Below are 20,301 nucleotides of genomic sequence, written 5' to 3' on the forward strand. Positions count from 1 at the left end.
TGATGTGATATTTTACATGGAAAAAATAGACATTTTTGCCATATGCATTTAAATAATTCAGCGAAAACAAAATCTTTACAAATCCTTCTGCGAATGCTACATGGTATTTAGTTATTCGTCAGAATAAAACAGGAAAAAGCACTCAGTCTTTATTCACTGAGGAAAATAGTGTTGTAACTGATATGCAAATTTGTGCATATTTTATGAAACATTAGATCATTTGAATATGTTAACAAAATAAATAAAAATCTAGATACAAAAAGTGCTTGTATTTGTGTTCATATTCAACATATAATTCTTGAGGAGATTGACTTTTTTTTCTACTTGCAGAACTCATTATAAGTCACAACACAAGTATGCTTTAATTCAATGTAAAACAAACCTTTTACAGCCTGAAAATACATGGAAAATGCATGTTTAGCTCCCAAAACTGTCGGCCCTTGTATCAAAACATCAGTCAGTCAATGTCAGAGTGAAAGAAGATGTTTTCAATCTAATGGATCAAGACTTAACCAAAGCCAGTGAGGGACAACAGCATGCTGTGATGCTGTAATCCATCTGATAACAGTTTACAAGAAGAGCGCCATTTTGCCTCACTCCCCTCAAATCACCCCTGTTTGTACGAGTTCATCGATGTACTGTATCTTCTCCATGCCCACGCTTTCTGAGTGTGTGTGTGTGTGTGTGTGTGTGTGTGCGCTCCCCTCCTCCTCCCTCTCTTTTCATATAGCAGCAGGGGTGCCATCACACGCTGTGAACACCAACCATTGGCAAGATCTGTGGTTAAACTGGGACATTCCACACACCGCCACGCTAGACAAACACGCATAGAAGTGGCACACACACACACACACACACACATACACACACACACTTGCATGCAAGCTTGCACACATTACAGGTAAAATGCTGACACATGCACGCACCTTCACTCAGCACTTTCCCTGCACCAAATCTCCTTCTTTTGCGGATGTTTAATTTATTGTATAAAGTTACTGTCTTCCTGCCCCCAATGAGCGTTTTACAAAGCTTACTCATGGGTTGCTGCATGCTTTCTCAGCCACACGAGCGTCTTCTCCTTTGTTTTTCTCCATACTAAATGCGTATGAGTGTTTCTGTCTTTTTCATGTGTGTGTGTGTGTGTGCGTGCTTGTTTGCGTTTTCGGTTTTCAGCGCTCGCCCACATGAAAAACCTTTTATCTGTTGTGGCAACATGTCCTGTTTTTATTTAAGCCCTTTATTGGATTCCGGCTCCCCTCTGCCTCCGTCTTCGCCTGTCTGCTCTCAGTCAAACTTCCACACAGCGATGCTTCTCTGACAACAAGACGCATCACATTCAGCTGCACAGCGAGCTTTTTATGCACGTTTGAAATGTTGCAAACTAGTACTACTAAAAACAACTAAATGCGAATTAGGTGCGTTTCCATCAGCTGGGTTGAAGTGAAAACATATAGGCTTCCTGAAAGTGGGAAAAAAAAATCCACATGCATGAGAAAAATGAAAGGGATCTTTGTTCTGTTCTGTTTGAATCTGTTGTTCTTTAGTGTCAGCTAATGTTGGCCATATTTCACGGCTTCATCTGAAGATGAAAACAAAGAAATGCACTCGGTAATATTCTAATGCACCAAGGCCATACTGTAGCAGCGCTCTTTCAGTGTCTTTCAGAGTCTTTCAGTGTCTTTCAGAGTCTTTCAGTGAACTCATTCATGTGTAACTACTGAGTTGAAGTCCATGCAAAAAGCAATAAGTGTGATGTGAATAAATCTCGAGAGACCAGTAACTCCATTTAGAACATTTAGTGCAAACAGACAGTTACAGACTACCAAGATTCATCAATTGGCGATCATTTTTCACGGTCAAAAAACTGTGTTGCATGGACTTTCTCACTCCAACTGAGTCTAATGACAGTGAAGCCAAGGGCCAATGTAACTAAATAGAATGTATTATACATAAGAAAATCTAATGTTCTATAATAATCACCGGATATGACTATAGCACAAATTAACTATTCAATATCACTAGTATTTCAACTCACACTTTTTTCATTATTTCAAATATACAAATCACAAAATATATCTGACATAGACTGATGCTCTGTTGTGCGATCAGTCGATCATGCCAAGCCTACATTATGATTTGCCATTTCCATTCAGCTTTTCTAGTTTGCTAGAATCATAATTTGCAAAAAGAATACTTGGATGGAAACCCAGCTCCTGATTGCTCTACTGCTCCGACTCCAAACCTGCAAGTTTTCCTCCAAAATACGAAGCATGTCATTCAATTTTTGACCCACAAATCCTCATAAGGCTCATAAAAGTATTTCTTAGCCTTGTGTGTTTTTGCTGAGATCCTGTGTTATGCATTTGCATTCGTTTCTCCTACTCTGAGCTCTTTCCTCTCCTCTCCTCACCCTTCCTGTTTTTCCCTCCCTCCCTCCTGACTGGAAAAAAAGGAGTTAGTTTAGTCAGGGAGACATGCCTTTGGCACCGCTAGAAAATCAGGTTTCCCATTAAGCCCTGGAAAGTTGAATCTGAGGGCAGAGTGTGTGAGTGTGTGCGACTGTGAGTGTGCAGGGGTGAACTTTATTTTTTGGAGGTTCTAGGCAGAGAGAACCAGTTTAGGGCCGCTAACCGGTCAGCAGCCATTTAACATATTGCTGCTAGTTGAATAAAAACGATTCATAACATCTTTAGTGGAATGAAAAGGATAACTTCAGACTGAAAATGCCAGCCAAAGCCTGTAAGAACGTAAACAGGAAGAGAAATACCATGTGATAAATCAATCATTCTCAACCTTTTTCATATCAAGGACCCCTAATTTAGTCCACATTAGAGCCGCAGACCCCCATTTGATGAGATGTTGTCTCTCAGCCCCAAATCTGAGAATATTTTTATTGTCAGATATGATTTTGTCCAGATTTCCATGACTATCTGTATTGTAGGTAGAGAGATAACAATCAAACAGTCATTCTTCTACATTCTCTAATTGTGTTAACATCTTGTAAATGAAATAATGCTGAAGTTTAACGATTCATCAATTTGCTGGGGACCCCCTGGAACCCCCTCAAGGACCCCTGGTGGTCCCCGGACCCCACGTTGAGAACCACTGTGCTAAATGATCCCCTTGTAACCCTGCTTACAGCGGTTGTGTGTCTATGTGTGTGTGGGTGTGTGTACAAAGCTTAACTATATGTCTCATCGCACTTGCACTTGTCTCTATAATAAACCCAAAGTGAGCAGTGTGCTGGGAGACGCCACACACACACACACACACACATCACATTCATCTTGCATTATTTGCAGCTCTAATAACACTGAATCAATATCGTTTAGAAGATACATTCGGGGTAAAGACGCTCTTTATCTTCAGACAGAAGGTGCCAGCGCTCCGACTGAAACATTTCGGCCCCTCAAGCCGCTCCGAACGGTAAACGCCGTTACCGGTTCCCTCCGCGTCCGGCCGTTTAAATCTCCGCTCTGTTAAAATGACAAATGACAGACAAGAGCGAGCGTCCCTCTCCATCCGTCTTCCAGCTTTTCATTGCGATATTAAGTGGTTTATCGCATCGATTTCTGACGCCGCTTATAATCTTCCTGGCAGGTTGTGGCGGCGCCTGATGTTTTGGAAGGTGTTGGCGGCGGCTTGTGTGCCTTCCACCGTCCCCGAAGCAATCCCCAGTACCTTGTCCCCAAATGCGAAAGAAAGGTGACTTCGAGCCATTAATACACTCCCCATGCGATCATCACTGGACCTTTTTGGCGTTAATTCTGGGCAAACCAGCTTTGAAAGTCACCCCTTGTCTTCTTTTTTTCCCCCCCTCTATTTTTCTCCCGTCGCTCCGGGCATCTGAACTTCTCGTCACACTAAGCGTGCTGTCAAGTTGGATTAGGCCGTGAAGTTTAACTTGTGGGTATTTTTTATTACAGGAGAGGCACCGTTGGCTTACTTCTGACAAATAAAACCTTGCTGAGTCGCGAGTTCAAAGTTTATCCATTTACTTTTCCGGAGGCCTTTTCGCCCCCCTCCCCCCCCCCTCTACCCCCGATTATTTCTCCCGGGTCCAAAGTTTTCTGCCGCGGCTTACAGATACATGTGTGCCATCGCCGATAGAGAAGCAATGGGGGAGAAAGAAGGGGTGAGGCGAGGCTGGGGTTGGGGGTTGGGGTGACGGAGAGGTCGGCTTCTAGCTCTAGTTTTGATGTGCGGGAGAAGAAGCGAGAAACAAGAGCAGAAATGAGCAAGAAAGACCAAAAGTTGGAGACTTTGTGAAGCTGCAAAGCCCCGGGCGCCGCTTGAATCTGACATGAAGAATCCCCCCCTTCCCCAACATTCTCTCTAACTTTTCCTCCTCTTCCTCTTCCTCACCCCCTGTACCCCCAGCTCCCATCTCCTCTTCCTGTTATCTCCCCTGCACTTGTTTCCCCCTCCATCCTCCATCCTCCTATCTCCTCACCTCCAACCACGCTCATCGCCTCCCCCCCCCCCCCCCCCTCTCTGATTCAGCGCTGCCCCCTCGGCTGTGTTGCAGGAACACTACCTTATCGCCGTCATTATCGCCATGTTAATTCCAGAGTCTTATCTTCCTAAATAAAGTGTGTGGTTTTGTCTCTTTGTGCCGACATCCTCGGGCTGCACTTGAATGTAGTTTATTTCTCTCTGGCAGCCGGCTCCACTTCGCATTGAAATGAACTGATTTCGGGAGGGCTGGAGCTAGCGTAGCTTGCATCAGCTCCGCGCGAGCTAATAGGGGTATCAGCAGTTGCCTGCATCGGGGAACATCAAAGCGAGCAATTCCCTCTGAACACAGAATCTGGGTGCACACAGCGGGCACACACACACACACACACACGCGGAAAAACACACATTCAGGCAGAAGCACGCACACACAGTGATGGGTGCATGCAGCGGGCATGAGGGGAGAGGTAGCTTCTTGTTTCATTTCAGCATTTCCATATATGTTAATGGCCTCCTTATTATTGTGAAGGGAACAGCCGGTGGTGCGATGAAGTGATGAGCTGTCCTGGCTGCAGGGAAGAGGGCGGCCACACCGGCCGGGGTCAGAGAGCAGGACACACACACACACACACACACACATACACACAATTGATTTCCCGGCATTGTCCGTGTTAGCGGCGATATGAGTGATGCGTTCGATGCGGCGCACGTCGAGGCGGATCATTGATGTGTCTGCTAACGCCACATGATTACCCTGTGAACAGCTTCATTTGATGCCTCTTCTGCAAAGCTACATGGGAACTGGGTCATGAAATTTGAGACGTTCAAACAGTCATAGATGAATGGGGTTTTTATTTGAAACAAGCGCGCGGCTTTTGACCGGATAACTGATGCGCTATCATGTGTGACCGAGGCAATCGCTGCTCCTTTATCTGCAGTTTGCCGTGACAAACACAACACATTAGGCTATCAAAGCGCTGTAATCATATTGGGTGAAAGAGCGTTTTTTTTTTCTCATTTGTTTTAGGATTTGATTTACTGAGTGGCCGCAAAGTGGAGATGCGCTCGTTATCATCTGAATAATTCATAATGCGTGATGTTTGTAATTTCTGTTTTGTTATCAGAAGCTCTTTGATATCACGGAACAAATGTATAGGAGAGATAGAGGATAATATCTTAGAAGCGTGTTTTTTTTCCTCTAGCACTGGTGTCATCATTATGGCAATAGAAAGTGATTTAGATCAGAGTACAGGCCCTTCTACAGAGGTATATGTTTTTGTCTGGTCTATTTTGATACATTTTTATTATCTGAGGAATGATTTGAGTACCTACAAGGCACAAAGCACGTAAACAGACACCAGACAAACCATAGACATATGAATGTCAATGTCTGAATAATCAATGTTGAGAATGTTAACTCTTGATTGCATTCTTGACATTTCAAACTTTGCAATTATTCTGCCACCTCTGAAAACATTCTCCCTTGATGCAGCAGTTCATGATAACTATTTTAAAGTGACTTTTAATCTCCAAATGTTGGGAAAAGTATCATCAAAGCAACTCTTAAAAGAGGTGGAAGGAAAATCAACACTACATGACCCGAGACATGACTGATAAACTTTTCTAGCTGATAGATTGAGAAATTAGGCTGGTAGCTCTGGGACTGGCAAGAAAGTTTTCAGCCTGTGTCAGTGATTCTGTTTCTTCTGTTTTATTGATTAGGTGTGGTGTGCATCAAGGCTCGATCCTAGAGCCCATACATTTTAATAGAGCTAAATCGAAATAGCATATGTACATTCTGCTTAATGCCATCTTTATATTGTGAGTCAGGGAAATAAACAAACTGATATGGATTTTAGATTTTTTTTTTTTTTTTTTTTTGTAAAATCCAGACAGACAATGCAACAATCCTTAGACATGCATGGATGGATAATCCGTGCTGTCAGACAAATGACTTTAAGTAAAGGTGCTTTTAGATCCTAAGTGGTATTTATCCACTATGTCAATTTAATGACTTAATGATTCAGTCTGATAAAAGATGGCCAGACATTTTACTTCTCTTTCAGCCTGAAACTGCCAGGCAAACATTTGGTATTTATCCAGACAGAGAAACACTGTCCAGCAGAAGCGTCTGATTAAAATCTTTATGTCAATATAATGACTTAATATGATTCCTTCTGAACAAACGCGTGACTAATTGGACTTGCACGGCTTTAAATCTGTTACCATGAAGCAAACATTTACACAGTGATTATTATTCATTTGTTGGCATACATGCTTTATTTGGTAAACACTTATGCTGACACTTATTTACTTGGTTTTAGAGATGCGGTGAGGAGCTTTGAACGGAGCGCCCTGGCGTACAAAGTTGGTTTTCAGTGTGAGAAATAGCTGCTGTGGATTTGAAGGGGCTTTGCCTTGAGACGTCTCGCATCCAACAGCTTCCTTTCTCTCTGTTTGTCTTTTATCTGTTCTGTTTGGAAATAACAGCGTGACCTAACCTCGCCTTCCTCCTCCACCGCGGAGTATCGGAATCCAAAGGACTCAGCACTATGTCGATTCTCAACTTTATGTATCCGTATTTCATTTGAATGTATATATTTACATTTACTATGTCGGGCTGTGTGTACCTCATGAATAATATATGGCCTATTTACACAACAGTACCATTAAGTTATGAATATATGCATAATATAATAGTGTTTGCGCAAAATGGTGCAGGGAAGACATATTTGTGAGATGCATTGCCCGTGCTCTGTCAGCCCTCTCTGCACTGAGAAGTCTGCTTCTGCTATCGCCCGGTGGAAGTTATCCATAGAAAAACTGGCTCAAGATTATTATTATCATTTGTAACCCGGCCTTTTCGGAAACTTCTCTATGGAGGAGTGAACCTGGTGAAATGAATTGAATGTGGTCAGTAGAAGTAGAAGTCTACCGGGTTATACTGTGGTTTTACTGGGCAGTCGATCTTTGTTGGGTAAATCAACATTGAATAAATTATACAATTCTACACTACCTGACACAAGAAACAACCAATGCAAAGTGAATTCAATTGTAACTGACAATTTGACCCAGGCCTGACCCCTAATCAGATGATTCTGAGGTAGAAGGGCCTTCTTCTTCTTTTTTTTTATTCCTTTTTTTTTTTCCTTGAGGAGGATTTTTCAGTGAGTCATCATGTTGTTCACTGTGCAAAAACTACAGTGCATAAATACAATGCATCCAGCTTACTCTAGCCTTTTGAAAAAAGGCAGAGGCAGGATGGCCTCACACTGAACCGGGGGGCTTTACTACGCCTATTCAACAGCTTGCTATTGAATAGCGAGTATCCCCTCTGCTACTGTTCATAGTGTATTAATCACATTTAGTGTAGAACAGTGGCAGCTCAATCCAATAAAAATCAGTGGTGACGAATTTGCACACTTTTCCCATATTGTCAAATGAAGTTTTCTAAAATTGTTGAGGTGAAAGATAGCGTGTGTTTTGCTCAGGGAAAAGTACCCACACAGCAATGTAAAAATAATAAAAAAGAAAGTAAAACTACCTAAATAATGCCAGGCACAGCGAACTGACAAGGCAGTCCCCGGTGACTGGTTCTTGCCTCGCTCTCATGGATTGTTTACTTGATGCAATATACTGATGGAATTACAACACTGCAAGCTATAGACTTGCATTGTTCCAAGGTTGTTCACAAAGACTTCATTATGACTGTGTTGAGATCTACACAGATTTGAAGGCTTGTTAATGAATTTGTATTGTTGCTACGTTACGATGGAGGCAAACTTGACAATAAATGCTTTGCCGTTTAAATCCATCTGTATTGTTCGCTGGTCCCTCGTGACGCGGACCTGGCGCGCGGCGATAAGAAACACCGAAAACACCCTCGTCGCGATCGGCTTTGTGCTCCGTTCCAAGTCAACCGCGGGACGTCCCGGGACGCGAGGACACGGTCACGGCCACAGCCCGTCCTCCGAGGGTTACTGATAGCAGAGACAAAGCGCTATCGCCGCCGCTCTCCGAGAAGTCAATCAGGGGACAGTCGAGATGGTCGTTAACGATGGGCGGGGCTCGGCGGCGTCGCGGGGACGAGGCTGTGGCTGATAATTGGGCGTGGGACTCGGTGGCAACAAAGCAACACGGCCTTAGTAATGAGATTAATGATGTTGTGTTAGGTCTCGTTTCACCAAGGAGAGGATTATCTCCTAACAGCCCTCCTAAGGTGAAGGAAAGGACAATTACTCAGACACAGATTCATCAGGCCCATTCCCTATTCAGGCTGAGCTTGAAATGATGTTTCAGAGCTGGGTCAGGGCTCATTCCCACCGAAAGAAAAAAGCAATTTACTCAAAAACTCTGCAATGAGCATTAAGGAAGTCAAAGTCAATTGTTTTCAACCTGAGTCGTCCAAAGTGAGGGTTATGGCGCCGCAAAGTTCAGATCGACTCCTGATCAAACACCTCTGGGTGAATATAAATATTGTGTTTATTTGACCAAGCAAACCGAGGTATGATTGTTTCCTTTGCCACAGATGAGTCCTTGATGAATTTTCTTGAGCTCTGCCCTCTCTGTACACTAATTATCTTATGACTGTGTGAGGCGAATGATTAAATGATGCACGACTCCTCAGACAAATGTCTTTCTACTTTTTGTCTTTCAGGCATAGATGTATAGTGATGATGCCTTTCATGATTCTCAATACTTAGTGGAGCCATACAAAATCCCATGCAAAGAAGTTGAATTGGTGAAAGTTGGTGAATGCAGTTTATTCAAGGCTTCTTGTGGCAAACTAACGTTATGTATTCACTGCCGACTTCTGGCCATATCTGAACTCTCAGCTCTGTACACATACTGTATTACTGCATAAATAGGCGGAAAATCACTGTTGCAGTCACACACAGACAAACGTTCCTTTATTGTGTATTTATGGACAGTTTGCACATTTATGATTTATCATTAGCAACAAGGATGATTCATCAACTGTAGTAAAACCTCTCAGAGTTGTATTATTTGGAAAGCAAATGAGCATGAATAAATAATAAAATGTGAATAAATCCAGTTTTTTTTTTTTCTTCCTTCCAGTGACTGAACTCGCTGTATACATTATAAATCAATTCATCTAGCAAAAACATATCCTAACTTTATAAAATATGGGTTTTTTCTATTCAAGTCCAGTGTCTTCAAAAGCATCCTAAGAAAAAAAACAAAAACATTTTGGAACCATTAGTGAAATGCCACTATAATACATATTCAAGAAATATCATGAGGTTCTTCTCTAATAAAAAGAGACATCAACCATCTAGAGGAAAACCTACCGAGGTGCACAAGAAAAGACATTCTCTTGATGGCACGGGGGGATAAATTAGGGCTGATTATGTAGTTTTCAGAGCATTTAGATATAAACATTCTACTTACATGTTCCTCTTTACCTTTTCATCAACACTGAGGCAAAACAGTGTAATCACATTAAATCAGAGGTAACACTTTATTTTACAGTCTGCTTAGCTTATGTTTACTATTTCCCCAGCATGTAAAAAAAAAAGTGCTGTTCCGATATGCACTCTGTGGTACAGAATTATTGCACTAAATTGCATTAGTGCTGACTTTGATCCCAAAAGTGAGTCCTATTTAATTACACAACATTCTGTACCATTTTGTTCATAATGTCAAGAGAATAGAGGTCTTTCAGGTGACATAACACACCCTCTGGCAGCCATATTGGAGGTCCTCAGCCCTTGAGCAACAATAGCTGTGAACAGCTGATTATGTTTCTAAATGTACTGTACTTGGATGTCTCAAGATATGGTTAATAGGGAGGGAAAGCAGAAGCTAAAATCCACATCCGGTATAGAGCCGCTAGCTTCATGTCTACCCACTGATGCTAAGATCTTCATATAATCAAATAACACAATATACTGCTCTTTCACCTTAAATGTTGTATGCTCTGCATCATAAACAAATACATGATGTGTGATTTTTTTAAAAGTGCCGTAGGTACCAACGGTCACAAATTTGTGTATTGTAGGATGCATTTGGCAGCCAGGAAGTTCTCTATTGATACGCACTGGGACGAACCAAAACTTCATCTATTGTCCAGGTTGCTAACATTAGGTAGTTAGGTGAGGATAGAATTACTATTGCCATGGTGTGTTTTAAACCTGATTGTGACCATTATAATGTGAAAAACGATTGCTCGTTTTATAGATTTACATTGGATGTCAAGAAGAGGAAGAGATGCATTCATCAAGTGCATCAAGTGTATGAGGGGAAATTAAGTCCTATCTCCGCAATGTTCAAGACTCATGTATTTGTAGTTGACTTGTAACCTGTAAGTGGGAACGTATCCCAATATCTCATGATTGGGAAATCAGAACAGTAGCCTACATTGCACATTTGCTTTTATTTTGTAATTGATGCTGAATAGAGTAGTAAGTCTATAGGCCTACCGGATGTGACATTGACTTTTTCTGACATCTCCCTATTTCTGTGCTGTTTTTGACTGGGGATTTATCATTTCATCACTGATACACCTGATTGATTGTGTGTGTAGATAATGTTAGCTCGTTAATTAGCTTGCAAATCAGTATCTGGTTAGCTAACTAGCTGTCCTGTTGTACATCTGACTTGCACACTAGCTAATAGTAGAAATTAGCATTAGTAGTGCCTAGCACATAACATTAACATCAGTTGCTTTGCTAAATTAGCCTGCTGGCTAACAAAGCCAAAAAAACAACACTTCAGGTTAACTGAGCTGACTCTTCTCAAACTACAATTCAGAGGCCCTGATTCACTAAATGATGAATGTTCAATGTTCACCAAGATTAAATAAAGGATTGGATTGGATTGGATTGGAAATGTTTGCGGAGGTAACTGACCACGCAGCGACCAGATACTGACTTAATACTCAGTCGATATTGGATCTCTTCATTCAATCCCATTTAATTCCAGGACATTGTTAAGTTTGTCGCCACCCACAAGTTCTTGGAACAGGAACATTTCAAACTCTCGTTGGATGTACTGCACCCGCAATGACATGTTGCGGCCAGTTTTTGCGTGATCACTTGATTTGCATAAATAGTGAATAGGATGCACTTTGCTCCCGCAGTTGAGCTATTTGCTCGCACAATGCAATCTTAGTGAATCAGGGCCTGAGTGTTTTGGAGTAGAGACTAGGGATAAAGACAAGACAGTTGTTATACTGTATATTTAGCCATTATTTGCACCCAGTCAGTTCTCTAATGGACCTCCATGATGGCCCCAGATGTGGCTGCTAGAAGATTTGTGATGCAACTGCAAAGCCTCTAGCATAGTGAGATTGTAGAATAAAGTGCACTATAACTGAATCATACACATCTTCAAAGTACAGTAGTTGTGCGCTACGCAGCTTCAGACTGGGCAGAGGGCTCTGGGGCTCTCCGGGGGTCATTCATCAAGGTTGGACGGTGGAGAAATGTGCCTTTTGTTGGTATTAATAGCCTAGGGTGAATCGGGTCTCCTCTGCTGTGGAGGCGATCTGGCAACTTGGGTGAGCCCTATCTCACTTTTCTCCACTTATCTGATTCAAGCCTTTTTCTGGGGCTCGTTCTCCTCAGGCCTTTACTGTAGGAGAGACGGCGCGTGTCATCTGAACATTTGAAAACGCCCTTCCCCGCCCCCCACCCTCTACATCAGTCCGTATACTCTTGCCATTGCCCGGTTCAGTAAATCATATTACTCTGATAAATTCATGTTTGATAAATTATCTTCTCTTTGTAGACAACAAAATTAAAATAATCTGTGGAGATTAAGGCAGTCTTTCCATTTATAAACAAGACATTTAAACTCATAAAATGTAATCGGATAGGAAAAAAAAAGAAAGGTCGGAATCTTCCCGAAGAAGTCACGTATACACTTGCTCCATATTTAAAACCTTTCGCGTTTTCTTCTCAGATCGATCTCTCAAGGAAAAAAGTCTTGAAAAGTTCCCACATATCTTCTTCTTCTTCCGACTATTTCTCCGATCAGCGCGATTCCCGTGGAGTTCCTTTAGGCCTCAGAAGCCAGGGTTTCTAGATTTTAGCGGAAGGCCTCAGAAACCTGGGCGTTGGAGTTATACGTGCACCGACGGCACACTCCTGTTCAGGACCTGCACCCTCATCAGCTGGACGCTGGTCATGATCTTCTTCTGGTGGCCCATCAGCGTCACCCCGAGCCTCTGGATGTCCCTGCAGGACACACGCAGATATAAACACACACACATTCAGTGGAGAGCTTTAGCATCACATGATGGTCTTAATGCTGTTTCAGAGGGTTTTCCACTCTGTCAAGACTCAAATGCTGAGGGGAAACACTGAAGAGATGGATTTCTTTTGGCATGAAAACAGTCAAATGTAAAAATATTGAATTCTGGCACAAAATATAAGGTATCGACAGCTTCCAAAAATAGCGGTATCGCTATCAGCCTTCAAAAACCATATTGGCCGATCCATACACAACTCACATTGTGCTGTGAGTGGATCATAGTCACAGCTCATTTCTTTTCACTTTACAGGAGAGCTGTAGTCAGACGCTGTGATGGCAGCTGTCAAGGATGGACCTGAAGGCCCCATGAAATGGAATCATGAGCCCTGGCTCAGATAAAAAGCAAATCTGAGCATGGGTGGGAGGGTAGAAGAGGGTATTGTGCTGGTGACAGTTCTCAATGGCACAAGCTGATTATATAATATTTGAGGAGGTGGTAATAAAATAAACAAATGAGCAGTGATGAAATACGACTGTGGTCAAAGTGATTTTATCAGGATACTCGCTGAAATTTACTGGGAGCATTTTTAAAATGATCCCCGTGTGCAGCTGCTCAAACTTGCTTAGCGGTGTCTATCAAAACGTTTCACCCCTGGGTGCAGGCGGAGTATTCCAAGTCATTTTTCACTCCACAGGGTCTTTAAGCTACATACATCAAGCAAAGCTATCAGATGGCGGAGCCCGGCAGCCATCTACTGCCTCTGAGTTGTTATCATTCTCCATCATGGTCAGTACTCACCCTTGGTTCATGCCTATAACGTGTCCCAGGGTATGGTACCCCCCCGCGGCGAAGTGGTCCTTGTAGCGGCCCATCTTTATAGTGTCCAGCCAGTCATCCACTGAGTTACAGCTACTGAAGTCTGGGATAGCTCTCTCCATCAGCGGAGGACTGTTTAACCTGAGGCAGAGAGCGAGACAGATGGAGAGATAGATAGATAGATAGATAGACAGAGAGGGAGAAAGAGAGAGAGAGAGAGAGAGAGGGAGATGAATGGGGAGACAAAAAGATTAGTTGGAGGGAGTCCGAAAAAGAGAAAAGAGTCAAAAAGTGAGAGAAGCAGAAAAGAGAGAAAGAGAGAGAGAATGGGGAGGGAAAGGGGGCTTTGAAATGCACTAGCGGCCGAGGCAGAAAATCAATAGCAGTTAAAATGATAGAGAAGAGGTGGCGGCCGTGGTTGCAGGATGGCTGCTTTGGGTAGATTAATACAGGGAGAAATCCTTAACACTCCTCCTCCTCCTCTCCCCCATCCTCTACTCCCCGACTCATCTCCTCCCATCTCCTCCAACACCCCCACCCCTCACCCCCCATCACACACACACACACTTCTGCCATGCACCACTGACTCCGTAGGACCCGGGATCTGAACTGAGCAATTTACACAGGTCCAGCCTCAGCCCGGGTGCCCTCTCAAACCTGCTCCCTGATTCACTGCGGATCAATGTCAATATCACAGCTAGGCTTTTACTTAACGCACAGCGCGTCTATCAGAGATGAGCTTATTGGAAAACGAACACAACCGCTCGCCCCGTCTGCCAGAGAACTTTGAGGGAAACTTTGGGCTGTAACTTTATCCCACCGCGCTCATGTTTGATAGCGGCGGGATGAGATTGGATTTACTCTGCCTCCCGCACCAGGACAGTTACTTAGTAGCCTAACAGTCTGTCACCACGCATTGTCCAGGAGATCATCTCCTCAGCCCCTCGCAGGCAGCGCCTTGCCTCGACTCCCGGCTTAATCCGCTAATCACATGAACCAATATTTGATTAAATGGTTGGCGAACTGTCTGGCCAAATTAAATCAAAGGACTCCTCGGCATGTGACACAGCGGACCCACGTCGCTATGGATCTTTTCGCCGGTCCACCCACCTGCAGAGCGTGTCCATAGACTTCAGGTTCTCTGGGTTGCGGATTAGCTTGTCAAGAACGGTGACTATCTGGCAAAAGCGCGGCCTCTCGTTGCGATCCTTCTGCCAGCAGTCCAGCATAAGTGTGTGTAGAGCCCCAGGACAGCCCATAGGAGCAGGCAGCCTGTAGCCCTCCTCCACAGATTTGATCACCTGCACATGCATAAAAAATACAGGTAAGACAATAAATACAAAGCAATATGACAGTATGTACAGCAGCATGCAAGCACCACTCAAAGAGCTCCATATTGCACAAGGATTCACATGGGAATGTTCAGGTTATTTCTGGTCTAAGTCAATAAATCGGTTCTTGGTTCTTGCTTCTTGCGCTTTAGCCCCTGTACAGCACTCACATCTCTGTTGGTGAGGTTCCAGTACGGTCGCTCTCCATAGGACATCACCTCCCACATGACCACGCCGTAGCTCCACACGTCACTGGAGGAGGAGAACTTCCGGTAGGCGATGGCCTCCGGCGCCGTCCAGCGGATGGGGATCTTCCCGCCCTACGGGGGGGAACACAGAGAACGACAGCCAGCTGAGTTCAACCAGGATGGACCGGACTTTCGGAGACAAATTTATGAGGTGGCGGTAGTGTTGTGGTTAGAGAAATCAAATGTGTGACCGTGGGTTGAATTCCCTGGAGAAATCTGGGAAGGGAAGGTGAGCATGAGACCTCAACAAGTCCTGCCGAGGTACGCTTGTATGTTTCTGTCTGTAAATTTTCCCTCAGACCATTGTTGATGATGAAAGCAGAAAGTTAAACGACACACAAAGTTACATGACATAGGATGGCTTTATGTCTGAATGTACCGGACTTTACTGCGTGTGTGTGTGTGTGTGTGTGCCAGCAGACCGGGACAAGAATAGATTTGCAAATGGTAGCAAGTATGTGAACTACTTACAGGACGCTTGATATAAAATTACACTTAATTAGGCTGACAAATGGATACATCACTTTGAAGACAAACAAAGCGTTCCCCATGGGTTATTTTAAACATGCGAAGGTTACTTGCAAAATGTAGTCCATTACAGATACTTGATTTCCTGCTTTAAATTGGAATCAGCAACATAGGAATTATCCAAGCCTAACTCATAATCAAAATTTTGCTGGATTGCATAGAATTATCAGATAAACACTTTATCCTCTTTATCCTCTTTTATTCTCCAATCTACAGACAGTAATTTGAACAGTGTTAACATAACCTTCAACCATTATCAAGCGTTATTTCAAGATGTTATGTAATTCTGCTGTAGTGTCTATAATATCACAATCTAAATTCCTTTTCCCCTTCAAATATGTACTAATCACCTAGTATCTGTAACCTGATTGCTGTGTTTTACAGTAACTGTACCTGACAAAGGTGCCAAATGCTGATTTTCATCTGTGTGCTGATGATAGCATCAAACTCTCCAAGGAGCTGCCTTTGCTTTTTTTAGTCAAGATTTAATACGTTTGGCCCAACAGGCTGCTGGTTTAATATTGAACTCCTGCCTGCTGGAGCGCTTATGGAGATTTTCCTTCGCTCTCTTTTTCATGTGACTTTGACTGTACTGCATTGCTTTTGTACATTATTGCTTTTGTCTTCAACTTTTATGTTTGTCTTGATGCTGCTTTCTTGGCCAGATCTCAACGGGACTGCCTGGTTAAATTAAGGTTAAATAAGAATAACAAATAAATTACTGTCAAAGCTGCGCTAGACATGATTTTTATGTATAAATACATCCTACCAGCCTAAATGACAAAGTGGGGCTGAGGCAGAGAGGAGTGTCCCTTTCTCCCGAATTGAGATGCCCTAGATTTGACTGAATGAAATTTGTTTTGAAGTCTGCAAAATTCAGATACCTCTTGGGGCCGCCAACATGCCCAGTGCAACTTTAAAGTCACTGAAATGAAAAATGACTTTTTCGCTATATTTAGCTCATTCAAACTATCATGTATACACCTATTTGACTATTTATGCCAAAAATATGACAAAAAAATATTTCCTTGTATTTCTATATCAAAATCTCATTAAAATTCCAGCCAATAAAACCATCACAGATTTTTGAATAATCCCGCCCCAATGCCCCTTCCATCAAATAAAACTGCCTTTCTCTCCCTAACTGATATCCCATTAGTTTACTCTTTTGAATGATCCCTCCCCACATTATGTCCCGCCCCAACATCCTGTTTCAACAGGAAATACATCACATTAAGGAAGCAAGATGCTCTCAACATGCGGTTCATTGTGACTTTAAGTTATAGTTATGTTTTTGGCTATCAGATTACTGAAGTCCCATTACATGTAATCCGTTGCTCCCCAACCTTGACCATTCCTTTCAAAAACCATATGTGTGTGTGTGTGTGTGTGTGTGTGTGTGTGTGTGCGACGGCGTAGATATGCTTGCCTCTATGTGTAAACTCACACTGGTGGTGTAGGCGGCGTCGGGGTCGTCCTCCAGCACCCGGGACAGGCCAAAGTCAGACACCTTACACACCAGGTTGCTGTTGACCAGGATGTTGCGGGCTGCCAGGTCTCTGTGGATGTAGCCCAGGTCGGCCAGGTAGGTCATGCCGGCTGCGATGCCACGCAGCAAGCCCACCAGCTGGATGATGGTGAACTGGCCGTCGTGTCTCTGCAGGGAGGGGAGAGAGAGAGAGAGAGAGAGAGAGAGAGAGAGAGAGAGAGAGGGAGGGAGAGGAGAAAAAAAGTTTTAACTGCAGCTGAAAAAACTGGTATTGAACAGCAGCGGAAAAGACGAGCGGAGGGATGGCGAGAGATTTCCAGAGGGAGAAAGAGCAGATGAGAGAATAAAATGTGGCATAAAGTAATACTTTGCAACATTTTCATATAAGTGCCATTTTGCTGCTCTCTATCGCTGATTGATACAACAAAATAGGGATTCAACCCATATCCAGTTCTTGAAAGCTTTTACACTTGCTGTTCTAAACACCCGGTGCGGTCGCTCTTTCCTGGGTAAAAATCCTCAGCTACAATACAACACAAAAGCTACAATACAAACCCTGAGGAAGGAGTCCAGGGAGCCGTTCTCCATGTACTCTGTGATGATCATCACCGGTTTACCTGGGGACACACACACATACAGGACCGTTCCTCCTATGCATTGTACATCTCAGACTTTCTGTTTGCTTTACATACACACTATATATGATCCATGTTTATGCACTGCATGGGAAATACCAAAGTACATGGATCTCTGTGTAAATAAATGCAAAATTTTAAGTCGAATACAGCTGCTTTTGATGCAAAAAATAATAATGCTGTGATATCAGACGGTATTACCACCTAATTAAAAAAGGAAGTCAAGGCACTCTTCTTCTCATTTAGTTTTCAATGGCTTCCCAAATAAAGGCTTAACTTTAGCACAGAAAAAAGAGAGCCTTAGCTTTCTTTTTTCAACTTTTCTTTCACCCTTAACTCCAATAAACACATTTTGTTGCAAACAGACTTTAATGGTTTGGAGAGGCGAAAAAGCAAGGACACACTCTGCTATCCCCTCACAGCCTGTGTTATATATTATATTGTATCTAGGTCTAGGCTGACATATCGTATTTTCCTTTTATTAAATACCGGATATTTAATTCATCCTGCCCACCCACCACCGATATGACGGAGCTTCCTCCCCCGACCGAAGCTGCATAAAAACAGCCTGTAAAAACTGCAGTGAAGTTTGATTGTCTTTGTACATTTTATTCATTCGTTTCATTGCTCAATAATACTTTCTGTAAATTAAATTTTCATTTGCAAGTCGGGCGTGTATCCCAGAGTTTCCCTACCATTTAATAGGTGGATTGGGTCAACCTGCTTTAACGAGCTGCTAACTCTAAAAGAATTTCATTAGGCTGGGTTTCAGTGGAGAGTTTTAGTGTCCCATGATGGTCTAAATGCTGTTTCAGAGGCTGACAAGAATGGAAGAATCTGGTGGGAAACACTGAATACTTGAAAAGTAAGTAAGTATGTAGAATGGTCAGATTAAAAGATATTCAATATAGGCCCAAAATCTATGGATTGGCCCAAAAACATGGATCAAAACAAGCGTGCAGCGTACTCTGGGTCACCACTCCCTCCAGGCGGATGACGTTGGGGTGGTCGAACTGGGCCATGATGGACGCCTCGGCCAGGAAGTCCCTCTTCTGCTTGTCGCTGTATCCCGCTTTCAGGGTCTTCAGAGCCACGGGGATGTCTCTCTTCCCCGGGAGCCTCATACGTCCGTAACACACCTCCCCGAACTCGCCTAAAACACACACACACACACACACACACACACACACGCGGCACGAGATGAGCAAGTACACCACTGCATTGAGCATCCACTGTGCTCAGCTGCATCCGCTAACCTCCCCCCCCTCCTCCTCCCCCGAAGCCACGCTTGTAAATGAGAATGTGTCTTAAGCTAATTTGCTACGGTAGATAAGGGGGGGGAAAAAAACCCCGACAACAAATATCTACTTGTGAAGCTGTCTCTCCACATCTGTGTGTGACACTTCAACAAATCGGAGTAAGCTGCTCATCGATCAGCCTCTTTCTCATTAATTTTTATCTTTAGCTCTCAGCAGAACTTCAAGTGCGATCGCTGTCATTTGTCCTCTTCTGCTCTTTTTCTTTCTTTCTTTTGCAGCAGTCATATCCAATACGGTGTGTAGTGCAGAGTCCAGCGGTAACACAGAGTTAGTATTCCCTGCCTGTCTGAGGAGCTTTGATTGACAGTCCCACGCAACGCTCTGATTCCGCTCTGCCATCCTCCTCTCTGCTGCACACCACAGCCTTTACACCAGCCAATGATTTTAAGTTACCTCAGCCGATGATTCTGACTGTGTGTGTGTGTGTGTGTGTGTGTGTGTGTGAGTGTGTGTCCCAAGTTCATGGTTTTTACCTGAACCAATGATTTTCTCTATTTTGATCCTGGAAGCTTCAATTTCTCGGGCAAACTCGTGGACCGCCTGGCAGGGGTCCTCGTATGTGTGCGGGTCGATATAGAACCTCGCGTCGGGGAATGACACTAAGATAAACAACATTAGCATTCGGTCACATATCGGAGAATGAGAACAACATCACATCTGAGCCCCTATCAGTGGTGTGTGGAAGGGAAAGTTGATGAAAGAGGAGAAATGATTCGGAGACGGGCGCAGACAGACAGAGAAAGAAAAAGAGAGAGCGCGCGAGAGATAGAGAGAGTAAATAGAGAGCATGCGGGGAATAAGGCCTCTGTGCTCCTGTAATCACTCAGAGCGTGATGAAATTGTTTACTCTGAGGATGAACTTTATTACATCTGGATGAAAATGCAACCTATCCGAGGGACGCGACATAATCTATTATTGCTAATAATCGGGGGAATGGGCCAAACATACCGTGGCCGTTCTGGTAATGCATCTTCTCCTCATCAGAGTCCTGGAAAGCCTTGCTGTAGCCACAGTGTCTGTACAAATCACACACACACACACACACACGCACAAGTGACAAACACACACAGATAGGCATGCATGCAAACAAACTCTCGCACACACACACACACACACACACACACACACACGCACATACATACGGAGGGATGAATACAGGGCAATAGCAGGACATATATCTCAGAGCATTCTCAACCATATGCCATACTACAGCATAACACCACAACTCATAATTAATAAATCAACAACTGTTCATAATGAA

At 43.3% G+C, this 20,301-nt stretch overlaps 1 protein-coding gene across 6 annotated transcripts in view; it reads right to left on the minus strand.

Moving 5' to 3' along the window:
- Nucleotides 1-12,541: 12,541 nt before the first annotated feature.
- Nucleotides 12,542-20,301, minus strand: part of epha8 (eph receptor A8) — a 76,845-nt gene continuing 69,085 nt past the window's right edge. For 4 of the 6 annotated variants that reach the window (XM_078283693.1, XM_071917349.2, XM_071917346.2 and 1 more), the window contains 9 exons: nucleotides 19,989-20,056; nucleotides 19,513-19,638; nucleotides 18,688-18,873; nucleotides 17,641-17,702; nucleotides 17,044-17,253; nucleotides 14,991-15,140; nucleotides 14,600-14,790; nucleotides 13,472-13,630; nucleotides 12,542-12,656 (listed from right to left, as the gene is read on the minus strand). In XM_078283693.1, coding sequence (XP_078139819.1) covers nucleotides 12,542-12,656; nucleotides 13,472-13,630; nucleotides 14,600-14,790; nucleotides 14,991-15,140; nucleotides 17,044-17,253; nucleotides 17,641-17,702; nucleotides 18,688-18,873; nucleotides 19,513-19,638; nucleotides 19,989-20,056 — 1,267 coding nt within the window. Of the gene's footprint in view, nucleotides 12,657-13,471; nucleotides 13,658-14,599; nucleotides 14,791-14,990; nucleotides 15,141-17,025; nucleotides 17,254-17,640; nucleotides 17,703-18,687; nucleotides 18,874-19,512; nucleotides 19,639-19,988; nucleotides 20,057-20,301 lie in introns of all 6 variants that reach the window. The other 2 variants (XM_071917347.2, XM_071917348.2) reach the window with 2 other exon arrangements.

Source organism: Centroberyx gerrardi, chromosome 5 (genome assembly GCF_048128805.1).
Source record: "Centroberyx gerrardi isolate f3 chromosome 5, fCenGer3.hap1.cur.20231027, whole genome shotgun sequence".
NCBI classification, from domain to species: Eukaryota; Metazoa; Chordata; class Actinopteri; order Beryciformes; family Berycidae; genus Centroberyx; species Centroberyx gerrardi.